Source organism: Camelus ferus, chromosome 2 (genome assembly GCF_009834535.1).
Source record: "Camelus ferus isolate YT-003-E chromosome 2, BCGSAC_Cfer_1.0, whole genome shotgun sequence".
Lineage (NCBI taxonomy): Eukaryota > Metazoa > Chordata > Mammalia > Artiodactyla > Camelidae > Camelus > Camelus ferus.
In genome coordinates, this window is record NC_045697.1 from 53,318,548 (window position 1) to 53,339,016 (window position 20,469).

At 33.7% G+C, this 20,469-nt stretch overlaps 1 protein-coding gene and 1 long non-coding RNA gene across 2 annotated transcripts in view; one reads left to right on the forward strand and one right to left on the reverse strand.

Annotated features, from left to right (window-relative positions):
- LOC116657199 overlaps nt 1-9,490 on the forward strand; it is a 100,760-nt gene extending 91,270 nt beyond the window's left edge. Inside the window, exons 3-5 of the long non-coding RNA XR_004312225.1 lie at nt 3,916-4,012; nt 4,185-4,274; nt 9,392-9,490. This is a non-coding gene — a long non-coding RNA (uncharacterized LOC116657199). The remainder of the gene's footprint in view (nt 1-3,915; nt 4,013-4,184; nt 4,275-9,391) is intronic.
- On the reverse strand, nt 2,027-16,779 carry LOC102521099 (alpha-S2-casein). The gene is made up of 16 exons (XM_006188670.2): nt 16,770-16,779; nt 15,862-15,924; nt 15,237-15,263; nt 14,439-14,462; nt 14,314-14,355; nt 13,925-13,951; nt 13,039-13,065; nt 11,568-11,591; nt 9,748-9,876; nt 9,207-9,233; nt 8,472-8,495; nt 6,501-6,524; nt 6,365-6,409; nt 5,409-5,507; nt 4,579-4,623; nt 2,027-2,558 (listed from the first exon to the last, which is right to left on the reverse strand). Exons 2-15 carry the CDS (start codon nt 15,910-15,912, stop codon nt 4,612-4,614), a joined length of 582 nt encoding a protein of 193 aa, XP_006188732.1. The 5' UTR covers nt 15,913-15,924; nt 16,770-16,779; the 3' UTR covers nt 2,027-2,558; nt 4,579-4,611.
- Between the last annotated feature and the right edge of the window lie 3,690 nt (nt 16,780-20,469).

Consider the following 20,469-nt stretch of genomic DNA (forward strand, 5'->3'; position numbering starts at 1 on the left):
TATACAACCCATAGCCAGATTTTTGTAATGTGTTTTCCTACTTTAGTATGTTTTAAATCTCTTTCGATTACAGGAAACTCTTTAGCTATCTGGCCATACCAGTAATATAAACTTAAACCTGGAGAGTCTTCGACAAATCCTTGAAGATCATTTACTGATTGCAAAAAGGAGCTATGATAAATGCTAAGCTCCAGTTTAATTTATGGTAAAATATTAGGTCTGAAATTTATGTAATATGTGGAATTCATTCGAATGTCAGATAATGTTTTGGCTACTGGGGACTCAAGTGAAGCTCTGCTTACACATTGACCCTCGTGTTGCTTACATTTCAATTTGGGAAGCCAGTATATATGTAGAGAGATTTAGAAGTAAATTGGGTATATCTGTCTAATTTGGGGGTCAGCATTTTACACCTGATGTTATCTAGAGAATTAGGAACTGATTTTAATGAGCTGATTGTAGGTGGCAATTAAAATGGCTAAAATGGATAAGATCATTCAGGAAAAAATATGTACAATTTTAAAAGAAGTGGCTGAGGTCAGAGCCCTAGAGAACATTGGTGTTTGTGTAGGAGAAAGAGAAGTATTTCTGCAAAATACCTACAAAGAATAACTAAAGAAAGAGAATTATAAGAATTATCAGGAAATAAATATTAATCAATAGGTTCAATAGAATGATGCCCCTGGGGGCAACTTATTCTTTTTTGACTACAATTTTCTCATCTGCCAGGTATAATATTGATACGTATTTGTAATATAAAAGTAGTATTAATACTTGTAAGGATGAAGCAAATATATAAATTACCCTGCACATAGCTGTTAAATTAGTTTTAGATATTATAATCATCATCATTACTTTGCCCTAATGAACGTCATTGGAAAGGATAGATTATAAAGGTAATTTTAAAAAGCACTAAAAGAGCTGTTAGCTTTGAACTAAAGATCACCTTACCCCTTGAGACTTGAAGGAGACAGTTAAAGCTAGTTCAGATTTAGATTGAGTTACTGAGGTGTCATTCTAGGGAGGTGGTTAGTGGTTAGGCTTGATGGACAATCTTTGTCAATAAAGTAGAAAGGCAAATTTTTTTTCTAGTGACATAATTGAAAGTTTAGGGAGACTTGAGAAAGGCAGCTAACTCTAATGCCTACAAGACAAAATTGGATAAGCAGTCTTTGGTGACTAACAATGTTCAGAAAACAAACTTACTTTAACATTCAGCTGCTTGCATGGAGTGGTAGTAGAAATTTAGTTCATGGTTGGGTGTTTTCCAGTAGGACAAGGGCAGAGGGGCAGAAGGGTTCCATGAGTTTCCAAGATGATATTTAAAATAAGAAAGGATGAAGTCTGAGCTGTGTAAGAAAGGAAGTGAAGCTAACAGGAAATGGAGAGAATGGAATATAATCAGAGTGCTAAGGGATGAATGTTCTACGAAGACAAAGAAAAATTCTCTTAGCTTCTTCCTGTTCCACCCTTTCAAAGTATATGGCATATGTTACCTCCTTCTGACAAACCCTTCAGTATTCAGCCTGAATAAGAAAGGAAGTGAGGCAAAGAGGGCTTGGATGGAATGGAATACAATGAGAGGGTTAAAGAGATTGCAGTCTTCTACGAAATCAAAGAAGTCTCCAATTTTTAAATCTTTTCATCAACGGTACATATCATATAATGTCACTCCCCTGTGAAAACTCCTCCATTGCCTTTCCATCACAGGCAAATGCTTAACACAACTTTCTAAGCTCAAATCACTTTCATCTTTATACCTTCCTCCTTGATCTACTTTCTTTAACTTTTCCTGTCCCTCTGTCTTCTCTGGACATGTCATCCCTCCAGAGTTTTCCCTTACATCCCATGCATAAACCCACTTATTTGCTTTTGCTGTTTCCCCATGTGTTGATCTCATTAATGGGGGCCTTGGAAAGTTTATGTTCTCAATGTCTGCCTCTAGTGTAACAATGTGAACTGGGAGGAGGACTGAGGGCTCTGGTGAAGGTTTGGGATTAATGCTGTGGCAAATTATAAACACAAATAAATTTAAAAAATGGTAGCACATTGGCCAAATAGTACTGTGGCCCTAGCTGTGGTTGGAGAATGTAATTTGTAACGTCCAAGGTTAGCCATTGTGAGAAGTAAAACTGAAGTACCGAGAAACTATACAGTTATTTCTCTGGTAGCCAAGCTGGTTTAAAGTAATTGTTAAAGGACTGTTTATATTATCATCAGTAGCCTCGTGGGCCCGTATGAACGATAAAAATGACAATTATGCACCAATGAATGCATTTGAAATTTTATTTTCATGGAAAAAGAAATGTAGTTCTATAACTCAAAGAGTAGTGAAAACATTTTCAATAATCATCAGCTAAGTTCGTATATAACCACAATACAGACCCAGTATACTCAACATGAACTAACGGGATGGTATAAATACTTCAGGAAATATTCTGCACAGTCTTCCTTTTCCTCAATATTTCTATCTTATTAATGGGTCTCTCTAAACATGCCGGTAGGATGAAGTAAAGTGGTAGATAAGAAACTGCAGAAGATAGATTTTCCAGTTGAGCCTAAGAAGAAAATGATAATATTGTATCATCTACTAGACTTATATTCCAGAAGTAATGTATGTCTATACACAGAACAACACATACCCATCCATCCTTAGTCTAACAGAATGTTATTATTTATAACTATTATTAGTTAATATTTTCTAGTGCCCAATATGATATCTAACAAATAGGATTTTAATAACTATTTGTTGAAAAAAATTAATGAATGAGTGAAAATTGATATCCAGGTTCTTCAATCCAGCATACCAAAGTAATATTTATATTTATTTCTTAAATGGTAAATATTTCCATTTTCAGCCAATTTTGAAGGAACATTTAATTATCCTTATTTTCCAAACAGTTTATTAGAAATAAAATATTACTGCTTCCTACATTTAAAATCCTTCTATTAAATTAAAATCTGGATTTTAGTGAAAAAACATTTATTATGCAAAATTACTTTGGGTTGATGTTTTAAGAAATCACTTTAAAATGAATAAATTCTTCAAAATCTATTGTGCATTTTTTGGTTACTGTTTATTTTATAATTTTTCTGTCAGTTCAGTGGCTTTTGCCTTTTTGTTTTCCCTCTGCCATTGCTCTGCTTAGTCTATTTCTAATTATCTGAAAGCACTTAGTTTAGGACTTAAGTCTGATGCATCGCTTGACCTTTTTGTGCTACCATATACTTCTCATGCCTCTAACAGCATTTGGCACATTGTATTGCCATTTCTGTGTCCTTATCCAAAACAGAGCTCAATGAGGATAAGTTTAGTATCTTATTTCTGTCTCCCTCATGTCTCTCACATTATGGGACACATGATCAGCTTTTTAAAAATGTAGAATAGGTATATAAATAATGATAGCGTGGAGAATATTGTTTTTTATAAAATACAGCTATATTTTCAGCTCTTACCCAGGGTAGTTACTATTTTTCTCACATAAAATTATTTTGTGAAGTTGTCCTGCCCTTCTTCACATTTGGAGGGTTGAAATGACATGATCAAACAAATCAAGTTCGTGACAATGTACCTAAAGTTAAAAAATATCCTCTAAAAAAATCCCCGAGCTGGACTTTGGTTGTAGTTTGGCGTCAGCAATGGAGTGTTGAGTCCTAGAGCTGGATATGAGTGTTAGAGTCTTGGCTCTTCTGCTGTTGAAGGGTGATCACAGACAATATGTTTAACTTCTGTGGCTTCAGTGTCCATATCTCAAATTGGCTGGTAATATTAACTACCGCCTAGGTTTTTCTGTGACCACGAAATTTATTAAGATAGGCAAAGGGTTTAAAATTGTGACCAGCATTCTGAGGCCTCAACAAATTATTACTACTGTTATTATTCATTTCTCTGAAACCTACTTTGTCCTGTTGCAGGGCATATAAAAAGAACAAGAAGATAAATTGAGTGAGACAGAATTCCAAGATTGGAGATAACCTATATACTGCAAGGACAATATAAGAAAAATAAAAGGTGACTATACAAAAAAAGCAACACTAATATGCATTAGTTTCTTTGGGTCTCATCATGACTTTTTAAAGCAATGGTTAAAATGTCAAAGAAAGAAACTAGGAAAAATAAATTTTGTGTATTGAAAAAAATGATGATTTTTTCCAGAGAAAATGATGCAGATAATTTGTTTCAGAAAATCTTCTATAGGAAAACTCTCTTGACGTATATCTTCCACCAAACTGAAATGCTGTCTGAACTTCTTGGCTCAACTCAAAGGCAGTAGGTAAACATCTCCGTGAACATTATGCTTGTGACAGTTTCCACCCAGAACTATTGCTTGTGGCTGAATGTATCATCAGCTCTAGAGAAACTTTCTTAAAATTTATTTTCAAAATAGTTATAAAATGCATGCAAATTACACAGATAACTTACACTTGTGAATCAAAAAGGTCTAAGCAAAATTGAAAATATTTCATAAACCAAGTAGGATTTAATTAAAGTTGAAACTATATTAAACAGTTTTACAGTCGCAGTCTTTGCACAAAAATCCTATTTATTGTTTAAATTCCAAGTCTAAAGGCACTTACCATAATCAAGTAGAAGCAGTTAATTCAAGAATCTTAAAAGTATCTCTTTAAAAGAGAAAGGAATAACATATTTTAGCTAAATGTTCATAATAACAAAAGAAAGGAATATTTACATTTCCATGGAGATATTTAGAATGTTCTTTTGGCATCTCATATTCAAACTATAGGACTAAATTCTTATTTTCTCTAATCATGGAGAGGATATCTTTAAATGATATAATAAAGTAAATCATATTTTTAAAAATAATGCAAAATGAAGTGACTTGTCAAAATCAAAAGCTTATTTCATATCAGATCTTCTGATTCCAATCCTATATTCTTTGTACTGAATTGTCAGTTCTCTGGGTTCAAGTTACTGCTTTCCCACTTATTCCTTACATTAAAAGATGTTTCTTAAGTCACCTTTTAAAAAATGAAATAAAGGAGAATTGTAAATTAGAGCTTGGTCCAGCTAATTTTAGAATTTCAGATAATTTTATAAAACGTAAGTAATAATCTCTATCTTGACCTACCGTCAAGAATTACTGTAGGAATCCACTGAAACATTATGAGCACACACTCAATAAATTTAAATCCAATGTAAATGCAATTTATCATTATAATTATTTTCGCTTATTGTAGCTATATTTGTACCATATGATTTATAATTTTATTTCCAGCCTAGAATTTTTAAATTTAATTTTGTTTCAGCTTCTGCTTGAGAACTTGTTGGAATTTTATGTCTCTATTTCATGTCCTTAGCTTATTTTTACTACAAAAGATAACTTTTTTTAAAACTACAAATAAAAGGTAGAACTCACCAAATTGGGAATAATTTGGTAAGCTTTTACCTTGATGTGATTCCATGGAGTCATAGTTTTCTGATATTGATAAACAGTCTTGAGATACTCTGGCCAGAGGAATGTCTGATAATATTGGTAGATTTTGTTCTGAAAAAAATTGTAAGTAATTTTGTGTCAGAGCACACCTGGACATAACTAAATAAACTAAAGCTTGATCTATTTGGATACATTCTAAATGATACCAAACAGACCTAAGCAAAATAAAGTTTATTCATTTAGAATTAATTCTATGTTTTGCATTCATAGAATGAACTGTAGAATTAAGAATATTCTTTAGTTTTTTCAGACCCCAATGTCAAAATGCTTAAGTGAGAGGAATAAAGAGAAAAGGAAAAAGGAAAAAAAATGTGCAAGAAGGCAAAAGGATAATTTCTTAATTTACTGAAATAAGCGTTTCAGATTGTGGTTTTTCCATGTCTAGTGGAAACACTCTGGTCCTTAGAGTCGTATAGAAGGTGTGATTTAACTTAGTAGAATCTGTGACATTGAGCCAATTGTTACTCTCTCTGAGTGTCACTTACCTTCTGGAAGTAAATTAATTAATATAGAGAGAGCATTTTGCATAATGCCTGACACCTATTTATGATTACTAAATATTTCTCTCCTTCATGTTCTATTTCGAACCATCTATATGGGCCCAACTATGGATTATTACAGGGATTAAAATTGGAATTAAACACAGTAGCATCTGCCTTTAAGATAATTTACTGCTTTTACAAAATGAAAAATCACTGAGTTTTTAGAACAACAAGGGAATAATGATGATACCATTGGTCCAATGAGAGAATGCTTTCGTAAGAGTTTTGACAAAGTAAAGGAAGACTTACAGAAATTTGAATTTATTTTAAAAAATTTGTTTTGTTCTGTTTTGTTGAGAGGATTGTGGCTCAGCAGTGTCCAAGCTGAGTCTGGCTGTGTTATAAATGTTCGTATGAAAAATTTACCAGAAATTTTTGGTGATCCTTTTCTTCTTCAGTCAATTCAGTTTTCTGTTAATAATAAAAATAAACTGTGATAAATACAGGAGAAAATATCAAAGGTTAATATTTAATAAATTTTGTTTGAACGGAAATTACTTACCTTAGTGAATACTTCTGTTGATTCCTTAGGGAAAGAAAATGAAAGTCGGCTTTACTTGGATAGCTCACTGGTAATTTTATCTTTATCATTCTTAGAGAACTAGAGTGAATTAGTTTAATAATTCAGGGCCAAGCCACTGTTACCAAGAAACGAAGTGCTACTTTATAGAAATTGATTGTGAATTTAGTGAGTTCAAATATTCATTATCAGAGCATTCTCTGTGTGAACATGATACCTGACTGAAAATATGTTTCAAATTTTCTGTTTATCTGTATTTTTCACATAATGTCAGATTCTCATTGAGTATGTGCAGGTACAAAGGGAGAGAGAGAAGGAGAGGGTGAGTGAGAGAGAGAAGAAAGCTAATCAGCCTGCATACACTTAGGAAGACCTTCATTTTTTTTTTTTTTTTTTTTTGGTGGCCATGGACCCCAAGTTTGAGAGAAAGGGTAAAGCATGCTTCCTAAGGCCCTTGAGGAGGAAGCTGTGCTGTGCCTCAGGCCACAAGACTGTGGGCTACAATCCACGCTTCGTCCTTTCCCAGGACGCTTTCCCATTGTGCTTACCCACTTGGCTCTTTCTACCACAGCAGTTTTGTACCTGTGATTTACAGAACTCATAACCCAATCCAGTATTCAACCCCCTAAACAATGAGAGAGAATCAGGGTAAAATTTTGCCGAAGGCAATTGACAACATGCTGATTTGACATTGGCTTATTTTTAAAATACCTTATTTAAAATTAACTTAAAAATAAATACCAATGAACCAGAGTCCAGTGAAAATTAGCAAAGGCATGGGATAGAACAGCTAGTCTTGACTATGTAGATAGTTCATTTCAGGTGTCTAAAATGACTTTGAACCTGTGTATATTTCTTACAAGGGTTTTTCTTCATTTCCATTTGCTATTTTGATGTGGTTCTGCTAAAACAAATTAGCAATACATAATTTACTTAAAATAATTAACAACAGGAAAGTGCAGTATTTCTCAATAAACTAGTTGGTTGTTTTATTTTAAAATCATCATTTTTCTCACTAGATGAACTACTAGAAGATTCCTTTAGAAACAAACAAAATAACCAAACTTTGGGGACCAGAGTAATTGAATCCTTAGTATATTCTTAATATTTATGGAATTAAAAGTCTTTCTTTTAGAAAGAATATTAGTATGAGAGATGAAAAAGAAGAATTGAAGTAAAATTTCCAGCTCAAAAAAGTAAAAATCTGATTAAAAAAAAGAAAGATTTCAGATAAGCCTAGCTAGTAATATTTTAATATTAGTTTTTGAAAATATGACTTAAATATATCTTTATATAGAAATAATAATACCTTACCATATCAACAGTCTTTTTTGAATTTTCCTTAAAGAAATGAGTTAGACATTTTATTCTCACTGTATTGTTTATACATAATTTCCTCTTGAATATATATATAAAACCCCTCTTTTATAAAGAAGAATAATTAAATTTATTTTCATTGCTTTTGTAGATTGCTGTTGTATCCCAAAGATCTAGAACCATGTAAGGGACATATTACTTGCTAAATACCTACTTCTTAAGTGAATGATGAGTGACATATCTCATCAGTGAACCAATAAATAGATAAATAAATTTCATCTGATTGGTGTGCATAACCACATCCCCTCCTGCTTACATTTATATAAAATAAATAATAGTTATTGTATACCATAACAAAATAAAAAGTAATTTCTTAACTACATTTAATGTAAGTGATTTTGACTTCCTGAGAGAAGTTGGCAGATTCCGTAAAAAAAACTGAAATAATACATTTTAACCTTGTTGATAAAATATGAACCGCTTGGATTGTAGCACTTTGTATGGATCTTGATGAACTAGAGTTCTTATTTCAGAATGGTACATTGGATTCCTCTCACTATGTTTACAAAACTTAAGATGTACACCATGACTTGTGGGTGATATTAATTTCATTTTATTTGAATGAAAATTACTTACCTCTGTGGGAACTTCAGTTGATTCCTTAGGGGAAGAAAAGAAGAATTAACTTAGCTTTAAAGTTGTACTGGAGTAGAAGGGGCAATTAATTCAATATATTTAGAGCCCAGGAACTACTATTTTTTTAGGAATTCAGTAAATAAATATTCAGAGCCCTCACTTTGTGTCAGAGCAGTAACATGTGACTGAAAATGTGTTTCCTTTAAAAGTTTTCCTCAGTTCTACATTATTCAGCCTCCTGTGCCACAGCAATAGTAATAGTGACTTTGGGAAAAGCAGTAGTATTAACTTTTTGATAAGGTCTACTAGCACAAATCTAATCTTTTTTTTTTTTAACACCTTTATTGTGGCATGGTTCCTGTACAGTAAACTACACATATTTCAAATGTACAATTTGATGAATTTTGATAGATGTACACACAATGAAACTACCACCACAATCAAGATAGCTAACATTTCCATCACTCCCCAAGAGATGCAATTTTCGAATTTCCAATTTATCCCTTCTGACCCCCCTCTACCCCTGGTAACCATCTTTGTATCCTTGGATGTGTACATTTTTGTTCTGCCTTCCCCATATTTTTCTTGGATGTCTGAAGTTCCAATTTCCCCGTATTCTGTAAGTCAAGATTTATTGCTTACAAAACTAGATCAAAAACCGTCTATTACCATGTTTGATAAATGTTAGTATCTTAGTAGTTTCCCGGGTATTACCTTTGTAATAAAATGCCTTACCTCACTGATGGAGAGCTGCTCTGTGTTCTGTATTCAAAAAAAAAAAAAAAAAAAAAAAAGAGGGCCAAGATAACTTTTGTTATTTATTCCTCATATGAGAAAAAATTCCTTAAGATAAACTGTTTTATGGTAGACAGTACTTGGAATTTGGGCAAGTTACTTCATTTCCTTATATTTTCTTACAGTACGATCTTTTTGTTACATGAAGATAATGATTACTGTCCCCTCCCAACTTAGAGAATTGTTTGAGGAACCAAGTGAAATGATATAGGGGCAAATGCTTCAGACAGGTATGTTCAATTAATTCCTTGTCACTATGGTTACTACTGTTATTTGTTACTATATTTAAGACTATATTGTCTGTGATTTAATTTCTGGACTATGAGATTTTGTTCCCAATTGTTCTACTTTCTAAGTTAAAACCTTGTTGGGGCATTTTGTCTCTAGATATTGTTCATATCTTCACCCTGAGCTCATCCCCCGCCAAAAACAAACAAACAAACAAAAATAGCAAAGGACAAACTAAAAAACCAGCACTCACCACAGTGGGAATAAAGGGGTAGGCCCTTGTCTTGCCCTGATCCCATGGGTTCATCACAATCTGACCTTGATGAAGAGCCTGGAGATACTGGAGGAATTTCCACTTCTGATAAAATTGACTGATTTTGTTCTAGAGAGAAAGAAAATTATAAAATTTACTCCAATATTGAACCTCCTCCATGGCTCAAAAGCACATTTTGTCAGAACCAAATTACTTAGACCTTTAATTAGATAATTTAAAAATGGTGGCAAATTTACCTAACAAGAATAGTTCAGTCACATAAAATTTATTGTAGCTGTTTCTACCTTTGTTAATACATAGCAAAATTAACAACATTGTCTGATTATGAAGACCTCCAGAACAGTATCTATGTGAAAAAAACAAAAGTAGGTATGAGAAGGGAAAGGAACATTTCTTGAGTTAAAAGGCAAATGTCTGTCATTTCTGTCTGGTGTGTGTAAGAAGTCTGCTCTTTGGAGTCAGACAGAACTGAACTTTAACTCCCTTTATCCTAGGTGTTAGAATTCATAACTTGGTCATTATGTTGTTTATGCATAATATATCATATTGCATTCTCCCTGAGCATTATTTACCATGTAGGATTATATCTGTTAAAATATATGGCAGTGTGCTATGTCTGTCTGTCTGTCTGTCTGTCTGTCTATCACCTATCAGGCTTAATAAATATTCTAGTAAATTCCATAGCCTTTGAGCTGACTCTAAAGATCTTTTTAGAGATTAAATATAAAACTGCAGTGCCAGCTTCACTCAAAAGAATGTTCATTTCATAGAGATTTGAAAATATGGGTGTGTAGAATGTCAATCGGTCTTTAGAATTTTCTGTGAGTAACCTGTTACCTTGAAGGTGGTACAAAGGGAGAGTGCTACTGGAATTATTTTGACAAAGTATAAGAATGGCTTTTAAAGCAATCATAATTTCCTAAAAACAGAGGTTTTATGTGGGGAGTCCCATATTTAGGTATTCAAAGAAAGGCAGTTTCTATTCTAAAGTTTTTAGAAGGAATGTCTGCTCTGTGTAGGGACATGGTAATAATAACTGTTATTTTTTTTAGATGTGCCTATACTGTGTTCCAAGCATTTTTTAACATAATTTATGTACATATCATCTAATGTAATTCCTCAGGGTCAATATAACTATCTTCATTTTTAGTTGAGGAAACTGTAGCTTGAAAAGGTTAAGAAATAGTTTGTGAAGTTATGATTGGAATACAAGTTGCTGACTGTAAAGCAGGTGCTCTATCCTTGTGCACCCAACAAACTTCTCTAGTCCAGAGGACGGGGTACATGACCTCCTATGTGTAGCTTGGAAACCTTTACTTTTGAGACATGTCTATGATGCTATTGGCAAAAAGACGTTGAGTGGACAAAGATGTGATACCTCAACTACACTTACACCATTTAAACTTGAAACAAATTTTCTGAGGCTTGTAACTCCTTCAAAATCATTTGGTTAATTGCCCAACACTTACTTATCTTAAACTGTAAGTCCACAAGTTTAACAAGCTAATAGCTGGAAATCAAAGTAACAAAAATAGAGAAAATATATTACTTACTGTAAATTGAGGGTAAATATCTCATTGGGGTGGAATGAGTTATGTGAACATTGGGAGAAAAAACAGCAATGATATTACGGTTTAGTTGAAATTACAATTTGTGTGAGAAATTGTGTGTAGTGCTTATCTTCCACAATGGGCTTATCTTTCTGTTAAGAAAACAAAAGCACTTGCCATAAAAATACACAAAAAGAAAATAGTGCTAGTTGGTATTAATTTCATTTCAGTTGAATGAAAATTACTTACCTCTGTGGGGACTTCAGCTGATTCCTTAGGGGAAGAAAAGAAGAATGCACTTAGCTTTTGAGTTGTACTAGAGTAGAAGAGGCAATTAATTAAATATATTTAGGGCCCAAGCCACAACTACTGAGAAATCATATATTTTTTTAGGAATTCAATAAATTAAATATTCAGACCCCTCACTTTGTGCCAAAGCAATAACGTGTGACTGAAAATATGTTTCATTTAGAAGTTTTCATCAATTCTACATTATTCATACAATATCAAATGCCTATGGAGTGAAGGCAGGTGACAAAAAAAATTACACAGTAGGCCTGATGAGACATGTGGCACACTAAATCCTGTGTACCTGTTCTAGAGGACACAGTGCTTATTTGTAAGAGGCCATTGGCTCCCTGTTGGAGATAAAAGAGTAAAGCAGGTTTCCTAGGTACTGAGTAGGAAGGCTTCTGGCTGTGCCTCAGGACACAAGGCTCTGGACCTCGCCTGTGCTCCATCCTTTCCCAGGCGCCTTTTCCTGCCGTGCTTATTGCTTGGCTATTTCTACCACAGCATGTCTTTCTTGTTCCAGTGACCTATACATTTTAATCCATTCCCTCAGTCACCTCTCTTAAACAAGACGGTCTCAAATTTTAAAGTGCATCAGTATGCCCAGGTGATGCTAATACTGCTAGCTGAGAAATAGCACATGGAGAACCATTGCCCCGAGCAATACTGAGGTGTTTCAGGCTGAAACCACGTTGAAGGCAATTGGTAGGCTCTTGATTTGACTGGCTTGATTTAAAATGCACTTTCCCCTGGAGGCAGATATCTGATATTGCTGTCAGGAGCACCAGTGCACACCATGGTATAGACAGTCACTTTGAATCTCCCCAAAACTACATCAGGTTTGGGTAAATGATTTCTCCGGTGCTCACACTATTTGCGATGTCAACAACAAATTAATCCACACTTTGCTGAAAATCTAGTTTTTGGTGAACTTGCTATTTGATGTTAAAGGAAAAAGTCTCTTACTGAGCTAGGATATTTCCTGAAAAATAATAATATATATAATCAAAATCTGGTGACCAGAAGACATGCCAGCATAATTCTTTGAATATTAGTGGCTATTTGGAATATGTCTCAGGTTACACACACTAGCATGATAAGTTAAAAAGATTGACATAAAAGCAATGTAACCAGGTTTCTTGGCTGTTTGTTATTAATCACCTTTGGAAAACAAGTGAAAGAAGTAAAAATGATCCTATGATTAAATGTAGCAGGCTTAGGAGACTATAGATCATACTATATATCCAGTTAGGTGGATATTACTAAAGTGGGCAGGAAACATGGTCATTTTTGAGCAACTTATAAATCTCTTTCCAGTTTATGAAAAGAGGAAATTTACAGATGTCCTCATATGCCATCGATAGTATTATAGGAATATGTATCAGTAATATGAATCAAAAATTCTTCAAAATAAATAAAAATTTCTCACCACTTCCTTTATGTTCCTTACAGCTTCCTTAAAAGAGAGAAGAAAAAGAATTAGATCTATTATTGCCACAGCATTACTTAGAACGTTTTCTCCCGAATATAAAGGGACATTTCCGTCTCCCATAAAGAAAAGCGCTAGAATGGATTCATTTTCATTGTCTGAGTTTTGTAATGAATTATATTAGCATTTCTGCTTTGGTGGTAAACGTACAACCAGAGGTAGTCACTGTCATTTATTGTATCTATTGTTGCATCCCAGAGGCGATCATATTTGTATTGTGTCCCTGGAGACTAGGATAGTATCGGGGACATAGTTCTTGTTGAATAAATGCTGTCAAGTGAATTAACGAATACACAAGATAAATTTAGGCAATTCATAGATAAGCTTTTCTTTTCCATTTTAATGGTCATTATTTGTTTTGTTGTGTATTCAGAAAAATACCTCACTAGGCCAATTAACATCTTTTGGAAGTAAATAGCTATTGTTTCTGTGATAAACAGATTGATTTAAGTTAATCAATTTTAAGAAAAATACTTCAATAGGAAAGAATTTAAAAAAGAAAAAAATGTTAAGCTTGAAGCATTAAGAATGAAAATGTTTAGTTGGAGACTGAGAATGAATCTAAAGGAAAATTTCTTCATTCCTCATAGAATCTGGGAATCAAATATATTAGCTGCTTCGTGCAAAGATATATTTTCTTCATTTGAATTATTCATAGAATTAAGAGATGAAGATATAATTTGGTCTCATTCTTTAAAGATAATTTTGGTTTTCAAATCTGATTGACTTGAAATGTACTTTCCAAATCCAGGTTAATTTCAATTCTGTTCAAAGTACTATAATATTTTACTTCACATTATACTACAGATATGAAATGAATATGTACCTCGCAAAATGTGGAGCAGATGTCCTCCTGAAAGAAAGCAAAACCAAGAAGGATACAGCATTTACTGAAATGCAGTATTATATTCTTGAGCATGAAGTGATAGAAAATAAAATACTATTTTGTGAACAAAAAGATTACAAAATTACGAAAAAAAAGCAAAGGTGATGAACCATTTCAAAGATAATGTGCTTTAACAGTGAGGCTCAAAAATGGCTCACAAATCTTTTCCTTTCATGTTAGTCCGTAGCATTTTGTCAAAACAATGAAAACATCACCATTTTCACAATTATAGTTAAAAATGATACTCATTTGGAATGAATGAGAAAGTGACCCATGTTTTATAGATAAAGATGTGTCATCAATCAAGATGAATAGAGTAATAACTTTACCTTGCTGGGATGAATGGCCACCTTCTTTACCTGCTTAAATTTCTATAAAATAAATAAATTTATTTTATAATTTTGATTAAATAAAGGAAGTTAAAATATATTTAATTTAAGAATTTAGGACTTACTTGCTGAGAGACGTTGATAGATTCCTTAGAAAAAGAAAGACAATATTATTTATTTACCTAAATTGTATTAATAAAGTATCAGTCCACAACCATTATCCATTGGGTAAATAACTTACATCTTTACTTGAATTACACAACAAGTTAACCAAAGTTTCATTTCCTTTATTAAATTAACTTATTATATTTCATATAACTAACTCATTCCACACTGTGCTTTTGGGCTATGAATAACTGAATCAAAGCTTTCCCAAATGTCATCGACAGAGAAGAGAGGAAAAATATCCCATTTCTTCTGTACAATTTCCAATTTTCTTTTTCTTTTTTTCATTATTATCTTTTTTCTTTTGTCATTTTAAAAGAGATTAAATACATCATAGGAAAACAAGAAAATGCTTAGGTGACGCTGAAATTGTCTGTGGGCCTCTGTTAGGCACCCATGGCCAGGAAGTCATTTGGAAAGTAGCATCTAATAAGGAACAGCATGAGTCCTTATTGCAGAAACACAATTGATTGCTGTCACTCTCTCACAAAATGTTCATCATGACTTCTGAACTAATACCATTAATATGAGAGATGTCTAGAAAAAAACGCACAAATTTACTCTTGGTGATTTGAATGTGTAGGCTTTTGGTCTTTACTCACCCCTATATATATATTTTTTATGATTGTGCTTCCAATTTTCTCTGACTCTGTACCTCTAGACTTACTGGTGATAAAACTATTATAAAAGTGATAGTTCAGGGAATATTATGTTTTTACCAGGTGAAAGGGTTTTATATTTATACTAAAGTATCTTACCTCACTGGAGGAGCCCTGATCCATCTCCTATATAAGAAACAAAAACAAATATAAGCTTCAGTTTTATGGTAGGTTTAAAATGTCAAGCTGTCTCACTGAGTTTTTTTTTTTTTTGCTGTTGTTTGTGTTTGTTTTCATTTTTGTGGTTTTTGTTTTGTTTTGGTGGCCGGGGCTTTTAGAATTCTGTTTCTGGGAATGTCTAGGGTTTAGTTGAATTATTTTCATTATTATTGGAATAGTATAGAAGCTTATAATATTAAAAAGCAAATAATTCTGTACTTCAAATAAATCCTTCTTAATGCTTAATATATTTCTTACTTTTAGGAAGTTGTTCTTGGGGTGAAAAGAGTTCCCAGGTACATTCAAACAGATATAGAAGAAAGGGTATGCCATTTAACCTATAACTAAAGTTTGTCCAACCCTACAAGGAAAACACTTAATAAAAAGTATTTTTATCCACCTTGATATCTTGTATAAGGCAGGGCCAGTGCCATCTTTGATTATAAAAGTTCACACACTTAGTCTCTCTTCCCTGCTGCCTACCCTTGCCATTGTCTGCATAAAAGAGTCACTCTTCTAATATTTAAATAACAGGAGGTACTTATAAATATCTTATTATACTTACATGCTTTGCAAGAACAACAGCCAAAAGGCAGGTAAAAATGAAAAATTTCATGTTTACTTAGTCCTGTGGAACAGATATGGGGCTGATCAATAATAGTTTTACTCTTTTTGAAATCACATATTTCCCATATTTCCTCATTAATTATATATTAATTTATATTTGTACCAAATAATTGGGAAAGGGAAATGAAGACTGATAAAAGCAGGTTCACTGAGAAACACATGGATGTGAATATGACAAGTTCTTTATAAGGAGAAATTAACACAACATAATGTAAAATCTTGGTTTCTAAACTGTGGGAGGTCCTTTCGGGCCTAGCAAGTTAGTAGGGTTATTGACCCTATGTATAAGTGGTTAATTAATTGACTAATTAAATTAAGGAATATTTGCTACTATGCCAGGTACTCTTCCAGACGTGAAGATACAGTAATGAAAAAAATTTATATATTATTTATATATTATTGACATATGCATATTATTTACAACTCTTCTTTAATCTTGTGGAGAATGACTATCAGAAATGCAAAATGCAAGAGGAACTAATTTTTAAATCAGATTTCAGGTGAGCCAAAACATGGAGTCTGGCTTCCTCATAAGGAGAAGAATTAGCAGGTAGAAATAATACTGTGTCAGGTACAAGGAGAATTGCTGATCCCAGCTCAACTTAGGACAGGCTGCTGAATCTTGAGGGAGTCAATAGTTTCCAACATCTATACGTTAATTGTATTCAGAAGCACTGAAAAGGAGGTAAATCAGTAGCTACCAAACAATTAGTTATCGAACAATCTCTCAGTGCATCTTAAGGTACACTGACTAGTTTCTTTAAAAATACTTTTTGGAGAATTGTTATTAAGTTTTACAAAGTCATAAGTTATATAGAACAACAGGAAGATAAATGAAAATATTACCTTATTTCCTGAAGGGAAGACAAGTAGTCCAGGCAGTGGGAGATCAGAGATGGGTTGTGGTGCTATTTAAATCTTGTTCCTCCATAATATGGTAACTCTGTGGTTTGAAATACCTAAAAAAGAATTTGAATTCTAAGAAGTCATGACAATTAGAATTGTTTTCCCATCCAATTTTTGTACCACATATTCCAAGGAATGCTTCTACTCAGGTTGATTTAGAACATGATTATAAGAAATGAGGATTTTATAGTGTGTAGGAATTATTTATAGTTTGTGTTTGTGTGGCTAACCTCTGCTATGTACCAGCTGTGTGGTTCAGGATTTTTTTTTTTTCCTAGAAGTACCTCAATGTGTCTTTTAGTCTAAAACTCTTTAAACAAATATCTAAAATGATATTTTGGATGTGTTAATTAAAATTTCATTAATACATGAGAACATACATTTTTCATATTCATTGCTTACCGTTTGCCAACACTAAAAATATGGTTAGCCTTATGCAAGTCTATGTGATATAATGGGAAACTCAGCTCTCATATTAGTTAGTAGTAACTTTCATAAACATTTACTTTCTTAACTTCTCTCAGTAGTTTCCCAATCGGTAATAATATTCATATTTAATTGTGGGTTTGTCACCAGCTGTGGGTTTTCACCAGCAGAAGTCCCACAGAGATGGAATGAATTACTCGAGACTCTGTGCAAAAAGTCAAGAGAGCGAGAGGGAGTCAGGAGCCAACTCCACGAACCTCTCAAATGCTCCCACATTTATTGTGTACAATCAAAGGAGAAATCACTGACAGTTATGTGACCCGGAATGGAGGAATTTAGGGAAAGACAGGGTGGGATCAAGATTGTTGAGTTTGGCTCAAGGTCAGAAGACCCTTTATGTTTTGGTAAATCATGTTCATGTTGACATCAGCCAGCCTTACAGCTTATCAGGGTGGAATGTATGAGAAGCAGCTGCTTAACGTTTTTCTTGGACTCAGGTGGCTGTGCCTGTCTTAGGTTGCCCCCCTCTGGAGATCTTACCCGTCATTGGCTAACCAGCCTTCTCACCTCTGAGTCTGCAGCTTTTTATAACTTGTTTACCATTCCAGCCCAAGACTCGTTCCTTTGGGGGCCTACAGTTTACCTTTAGGGAAGTCATGGGAAGAGGGGAGCAAGATACATTCTTATAGATATGTTGAAGCAGACCACCAGACCAGCCAGTTCCTTGCTTTGGGGACAGAAGACTATCTAACAGCAGGCATGCCCAGCGTTTATAGCCGAGGGCCTGGGTCGTTGCTTTGCAACTGAGCAGAGTGCTACCTACAACCTCAACTATGCAAGCAAGGCAGTTACTAAGCACATTTGCTCTTCTTTAAGGAGACAAGTGGCTGGGGTCTGTTACAATTTGTTCACCCAGTCATGGGCTCCCACATTCAATCTAATTTATATAATTATAATGATTAGAAATAATTTCTGTGAAGTGAATTGGTATCTCCATGGCACCTACTTTTTCAGAAGTCACAAAATGAGATGGCTGGAGTAACCAGGCACATAAGTGCCTGAAGTCAGTCCAGGTTTAAGGAAAAGAAGGCATCATGGGGACTGTAATGTGGCCTTCCTGAAAGTGTCAGCCAGGTAATTCTCAGCTCCAGTCAATTTTGACATGTAACATCCAAGCCCCATTGTCATCAAATCTTCCACCTTTTAGGGTAAGCTGAGTGTTTCATTATTTATTCGGGATATTTTTGTATGTTGACTGTCAATAAATTAAAGTTGTTTAAAAATATCGTGTCTGCAGACAAAACCCAAGCCCAGCTAAATTTTGCCCAAGTTTGCTGGGCAATTTGAGCCAATTTGAGACCTTTGGAGAAAATGTTAGTTTCTAAGTGCATGTAATTATTGGGAAATGAATCAGGATGTGCCAGGAATTATTCTAACCATCTAGAAGAAAACCATAAGTGAAAGAAAAATCTCTTCTTTCACGGAGCTTATATTTTAACTGGCTGAGAGAGATGAACCCATGATAAATAATAAATTGTTGGTGTGATCATGTTTCATGCTAAAGAGAAAGCTGAATTGTAGAAAGCGAATGGGAAGTACTGGTTGGGATAAGGTGTTCACAGCTGGATAGTGTGAACAGGAACTGTTCCCCCTAGCAAAAGAGCAAAAACTAGAAGAAAGTAAATCTTGCAGGTAGTTCAGAAAGAACCCATTTACAGAGGCCCTGATTTATAAGTCTGCCTGGCAAGTCTGAGAAATACTGGATAGACCAGTGTGAAATAGTGAATTTGGTGGAAACAAAGTCAGAGAAGCAAATGGGACCAATAATACAGGGTTCTCTGGTAATGAAAGGACTTTAAGAAGACAATGACATTGATTGGAAACTGATGTCAAATAGGAGATATCTTAAGGGGTCAAGGGAAGAGACATGAACCGTTTAGAGCCTACTATAGTAGTCTAGATATGTGATTGTGCCAGTAGAGGGGATGGTTAAGAATTGTAATATTCTAGATATACTCTGAAACTTAGAGAAGATAGAATTTAATAACTTAGAGGTAAAGTGAGAGAGAAAGGAAAAGGTCAATAATTATTCCTGATTTTTGGCTTGATCACCTGGAATAATGTAGTTACTATTTACTGAGATAGCAAAGATGGAGAGAGGAGCTGGTTTAGGGGGAAAAATTAGGAGCTTAGTTTATAAAAGTTAAGTTTGAAGTGCTCATTGGAAATTTAAGTTAGAATGTAGAGTAAACATTGTATAACACTTGACTGCCTAATGGGATTAATGAAAATATTAAAGAAAAGACCAAAGGCAGACTTTTATCAAAATTAGCTAGCCTCATAACTTCTTATGCAACTGGTGTACAGCTAATATAAGGATGAAAAAAAAGGAACTTTTTACCACAGCGAGATGTAAAAGGCCTGAAGTAGATGAGTTCTGTAGGATGCAAATAGAAAGAAAGAAAGTCCTATAATATATGAAGCCCCATACTATTTCAGTGGGTATATAGTTGATGTCATATGTTTAATACATTACAATAATTGTATCCATAGTTCATCAACACACTTACCTGTATACAGGAACTTCCTTAAGTGTAAGAACCAGGTAGTCCAGAAAGAAGATAATGTGTGGAGGTATTTGTGTGAAATTGAGGGAACTGAGAGTTAGGACATAAGCAAACAAAAAGATCAACAGCCCTCTGAGAATAAAAATAAAACTTGAATACAGGTTGATAAGAGCTAGAAATAATTTAAGAAATGCCAATTATCATTAAAAGTGTTAATAATTGATTACAATTTTGGCTTTTGGAAATAAATTGTAACTTTCATGAATTTCTAAGTCTGAAAGGAAGTGGTCTCTGGTAGAAAAAAACATCAAATTTATGTGAGCTATGAAGAATGACTTAGGAGAACTGTATCTAACCATTTTTTTCTAAAAAAGTTTAATTCAATATATTTTTGATATGTTTTGAGAAATCTATGAATGCAATTTTATTAAAACACAAAACATACAGTTACCTCTAATTTTAATGTCAAAATGTTCCTCTATTACATAGAAAACATCCTTTTAAACTAAATGTCTGATATCTATTGGAATAGCTATATGCATGTGTAGTAAGGTAAAATTACAATGAGCCCTGTGCCACTATCATGATTAAACATGGAACTGATACAGATCATTGGGTAATTTGTATATTAAACTAGTGATTTCTAT

Excerpts from the sequence above, each read along its gene's own strand:
- LOC102521099 (XM_006188670.2), bottom strand. The coding sequence starts at position 15,912 with ATGAAATTTTTCATTTTTACCTGCCTTTTGGCTGTTGTTCTTGCAAAG. Across the intron at positions 11,592-13,038 it reads TAAGGAACATAAAGGAAGTG|GAATCAGCTGAAGTCCCCAC; the intron begins GTGAGAAATTTT and ends TCTTCCCCTAAG. Across the intron at positions 8,496-9,206 it reads AGCAGCTCTCCATCAGTGAG|GAATCAACTGAAGTTCCCAC; the intron begins GTAAGGCATTTT and ends TCTTCCCCTAAG.